General features: G+C 65.0%; 1 protein-coding gene across 1 annotated transcript in view; it reads right to left on the bottom strand.

Annotated features, from left to right (window-relative positions):
- The window catches only part of CSF1 (colony stimulating factor 1), a gene marked incomplete at its 5' end in the record, with an annotated part of 6540 nt that extends 2575 nt beyond the window's left edge, over nt 1–3965 (bottom strand). Inside the window, 4 exons of the mRNA XM_029962555.1 lie at nt 1075–1252; nt 1461–1640; nt 1945–2007; nt 3834–3965. Coding sequence (XP_029818415.1) covers nt 1075–1252; nt 1461–1640; nt 1945–2007; nt 3834–3965 — 553 coding nt within the window. The remainder of the gene's footprint in view (nt 1–1074; nt 1253–1460; nt 1641–1944; nt 2008–3833) is intronic.
- Between the last annotated feature and the right edge of the window lie 268 nt (nt 3966–4233).

The following is a 4233-nucleotide window of genomic DNA, read 5'->3' as shown; positions in this document are numbered from 1 at the left end:
GCATCCCGGGGGGTGGCACCGACGCCGTGTCACCCATGGCGGCCCCCGGGAGCTCCTCGGTGCCCGAGCCCCCGTCCATGACACTGGGGGCCTGGGGTGGGGCCTCTAAGTCAGCGAGGGTGGCACGGAGGGGGCTGGGGGGGAGCTGGCTGCTAACGGGGGTCCCGTCCCTGCCCGAACGGGTGGCAGCAGAGAGGGAGGGCTGGGTGGCAGGAGGGAGGGCAGGGGACAGGCAATTGCAGTCAGGATCTGTCCCCACACCTGAAAGAAGCAGAGAGAAGAAACGGCCGTGGGGTCACCAGCCTCCAAGAGGGGGGCACAGCCAGCAGATCTGAGGGCGGGGGGAGCACCCCCTGGCCCTTCCCCGGGGCAAGTGGGTCAAACAGCCCCCAAAAAACGGGAGAGGCAGGGGACAGGCAGGAGCAGGCAGGAGCAGGCAGGGCAGGGAGGTGACAAGCAGCAGGTGGGACGAAGCAAACCCGTGTCACCGGGTCCCCTGAGCCGATGGCAGTGGGTTATCCAGGACTTGCAGGAGCCAGACAGCCACGTTTAACATCCCCCAGGGCACAGGGACACGGCACAGCTCCCACAGGGTGACAGGAGACAGCTCCTCCAGGGCCATGCAAACACAGCACGGGGGGCAACATCACTCTCCCTGACAGCTTGGCCAGGGCACACTGAGGCAGCTGCAGTGACACAGCCCAGGGCATGCAGACATTGGTGGCACAGCAGTCCCAGCACCTCCATTTCTCCTCTGGGGCTTTGAGTCGGAGCCGAGCCTGATGCCTCCAGCCAGCCCTTGGAGATGCCTCCCTGCCCCCCCTCAGCACCCCTCCCTGGCCTTGCTTCCAGCACATCCCACCTCCAAAGGGCAGCCAGCCCCTTCTCCCCCTGACACTGATGCAGAGCTCGCTGACACAGCACCACAACCACCCCCCCGTGACAAGGACCGAGGTGCCCACGTGTGCCCACAGACAGGGACACGTGGCTCTCAAGCTGCTCCATGCAGGTCAGCCCAAGCCCCCCCAGCCTGGCACGGGTTTAACTGGGCAGAGCAAAGCCTTGGTATCTCACCTGGTGGGGATTCAGCCCCCCTGGGCCCCGGGCAGGCCCTGTGGTAGACGTGGCTGCAATCCTTCTCAAAGGTCTCCTGGTTCTGCAGTAGCTGGTTGATGTCCTGGAAGAAATCCTTCACCAGGACCAGCATCTCATAGGGGGAGGTGGTGAACTCCTTGAAGCACATCTGGGACAGCTGGAGGAAGTGCCAGGCTCAGCGTCAGCCCTGTGACACACCCAGGGTCCCCATCACAGAGCTCCCAGGGCAAGGTTTGGTGGCTCCTCGTGTCCATGGACACCCCAACTCTGCTCCACATCATGGTTCTGCCCGTGCACCCGCCCCAGGATGGTCTGGACACCCCGTTTCACCCCAAGATGAGGACCCAGAGCCAAGGACACTGTACCATCCTCTCCTCATCATCCTCCTCCCTGATGCAGGGGTCGACGTTCTCGTCGATGCTGTGGTACATCCTGCGCACCGTCTGCATCTTCCTGGCGTTGGAAGAGTTCTCCTTGAACTCTGTTCGCTCCAAAATCTTGCCCAGCAGAGGAAAGGCGGCTTTCACATAGCAGATGGAGTCGTTCTGAGGACACGGATCCCCCCAAAAAAGGGAGAGTGAGTGGGCACTGGGTGGGCACTTGCCTGGGGGAAACCCTTCTACAATCCCACAGGATGCCCAAACTGGGACCTGGAAGCCACCTGGCCGAGCAGGATTGGTCCTTCCTGGGCTGCCTCCCACAAAGGGAGACAGGAGAGGGGAGATCTGGGATCTGGGAACCCCCTACCATGCACCAGTCCTGGAGATTTGGGATCTGGGAACCCCCCACCATGCACCAGTCCCGGTGCATGTCCTTGTCCTCTTCTGTCCCCAGCAAGGAGCCACTCACCAACTGCATCTTGTCGATGAACTTGAAGGAGACCCTGCCCGGGTGCTGCATCTGGGTGTCAGCCTGGAAGGACAGAGCAGGGCAGGGGTCACCCACATTCCCAGGGGACAGGGCAGGGGCTCTGAGGGGCTGGAGCTGAGCAGCCCCAGGAGTGCCATGCCCTGGGAACCAAGGGGCGCCCAAGTCCCCTGAATCTCCCAGCCCTGCTTCATCCCACACCATCCTCCTCCTCCTCCCCCTCACACAGCCACATCCCCGAGGCCAGTGCTCTGGCAGGGGCGAGCCCAGGATTCCTGCTCCCACCAGGATGTTGCACTCCCCTGGCTGCCTCTCCCTGTCTGCTCCCGCCCCACCTGCCCTCCTCCTCCTGCTCCTCTTCCTGCCGGCGCCACGGCAAAGCCCAGCCCCGCCGAGCTCTCCCCGCTCCCTCCGCCAGACCCAGGCTGCAAAGGAGCAGCCCGGCGTGCAGGAGGTGGCCGTGACACCGAGGTCACGCATCCCCCGGCATCACAAAGCGCGGGGGTCGCCCCCGCGGCGCCGCCGGCCCCCCGTGCCACGAGACCCTTTCCAGTCGGAGTAAAAACCCACCCCGAGCAAACCCCCTCCCTCCGGGCCGGCATCCCAGGCTGGGGGAGCCAGGGCTGCCAGAACTGCCGGCCGGCGATTCTCCTCCCAGCCTGGGATGCCGGCCCGGAAACAATTGCTCCATTATCCTGCAGGCGCTGGAGCTCCTCCATCTGCGAGGACAGGGCTGCAATCCCCAGCAGGAAAAGCGCGGCTTCCATTCAAACCTGCTCCATCCCACGGCCACGCACCCGGCTGGAACCCCCGGGGGTGCAGAGCAAAGGCTCCAGGGACGGGGGATCCCCTTTTCCCCCACAACCAGCACCCAGTTTGAACCCCCGGGGGTGCAGAGCAAAGGCTCCAGGGCTGGGGGATCCCTTCTTCCCCCACAACCAGCACCCAGTTTTAAAGCCCAGGGGTGCAGAGCAAAGGCTCCAGGGCTGGGGGTGCAGAGGGGGCTCGGGCAGAGGAAGCTGAGCAGCTTCTGGTTAAAGTGTGGTTGAAGAGGAAGAGGTGAAGGAGCCCGGACACAGCGGTTACACGGAGCTCGAAGCAAAAGCAGCCGCGGATCCGGAGGCGCCGCTCCCGCCTCTCTCCCGCCTCTCTCCCGCACTCCCGGCGGAATTTAATCTGCGACAACCCTGCAAATCCCTGCGTGCCCCCGATTCCCGCTTCTGCCCTGAACATCCGCGTGATTCCCCGCTCGGAGGTGAGCCAAGGGCCACGGAGAGGGAGACACGGCCCCGGCAGCGGCTCCGGGGGTTCGGGGGGGTGCCAGCCCCCGGAGCTGCCCGCGGGACGCCGGCACCCACCGCCCCAGCCCTGCCGGCTCCATCGCCCACCCGGCCTGGCCAGCGGCCTCCCTCGCTGCCTGCCACCCACCCACAGCCCCACTGCCAGCCCAGCTTCCAGGCAAGCAGCTGGACTCAGGAATGCAGCCGGATTCCTCCGCTTAACCCCTGCGGAACCGCCGGGAAAACACCCCAGCCCGCAGCGCCGGCCTCTCCACCGCTCCCTCAGCGCCCCTGCGCCCACCCGGGCCCGCGCCTGTCCCCTCCCCGGCCACACTCCTGCTTCCCTCTTCTCCCATCCCTCCTGCTGGCACTTTTCCACAGCCACCTTAATAAAGGCACAACAACTGTCACCCCTCGGTGCCCACTTGTCTGCGGTGCCCACGGATGCTCAGCTCCCGGGTACCATCCCTTCGCTGAGGGAGCTGAAAACCACCTGATTCCCTTATTTCGGCCCTAAATAACGGTTGATTCGTGCCCGCCCAGCCCCGAGCGATCCCCCATCCCCCGGCACAGCCCCGGGAGGGCACTCACCAGCTCCTGCAGCTCGGCCAGGTGCCTCTCGGTGATGATCTGCTGGCAGTAGCTGTTCTGCTCCGTCTCATGGATGCTGCAGACCAGGAGGAGGAGGAGAGACGACAGGAGGGTGCAGCGGAGCAGGGACACCTGAGCACGGCACAGGAGAAGCTTGGAGCAGGGATAACCCCACACCGAGCCCCCTGCCCTTCCCCACCACCCCCCACCTCTGTGGTGGACAAGGCTTGGCCACGGGCCAGCAAGATAATCCCACTGCGGTCCTCCAACCCCGCGCCCGTCCCCATCCTATTTTTAGGAGCACCAGGTCAGCAGGGAATTTCCCAGGGCCCGGTGACACAAGCCTGGATGTGGCTCTTGGTCACCTCCACGTTCCCCATCCAGCCCCTCTCCCCTCTCC

The sequence above is a fragment of the Manacus vitellinus genome, unplaced genomic scaffold (genome assembly GCF_001715985.3).
Source record: "Manacus vitellinus isolate BGI_N305 unplaced genomic scaffold, ASM171598v3 scaffold_47_pilon, whole genome shotgun sequence".
NCBI classification, from domain to species: Eukaryota; Metazoa; Chordata; class Aves; order Passeriformes; family Pipridae; genus Manacus; species Manacus vitellinus.
Note: the sequence above shows the minus strand (reverse complement) of the source record. Positions and strands in the feature narration are given on the sequence as shown.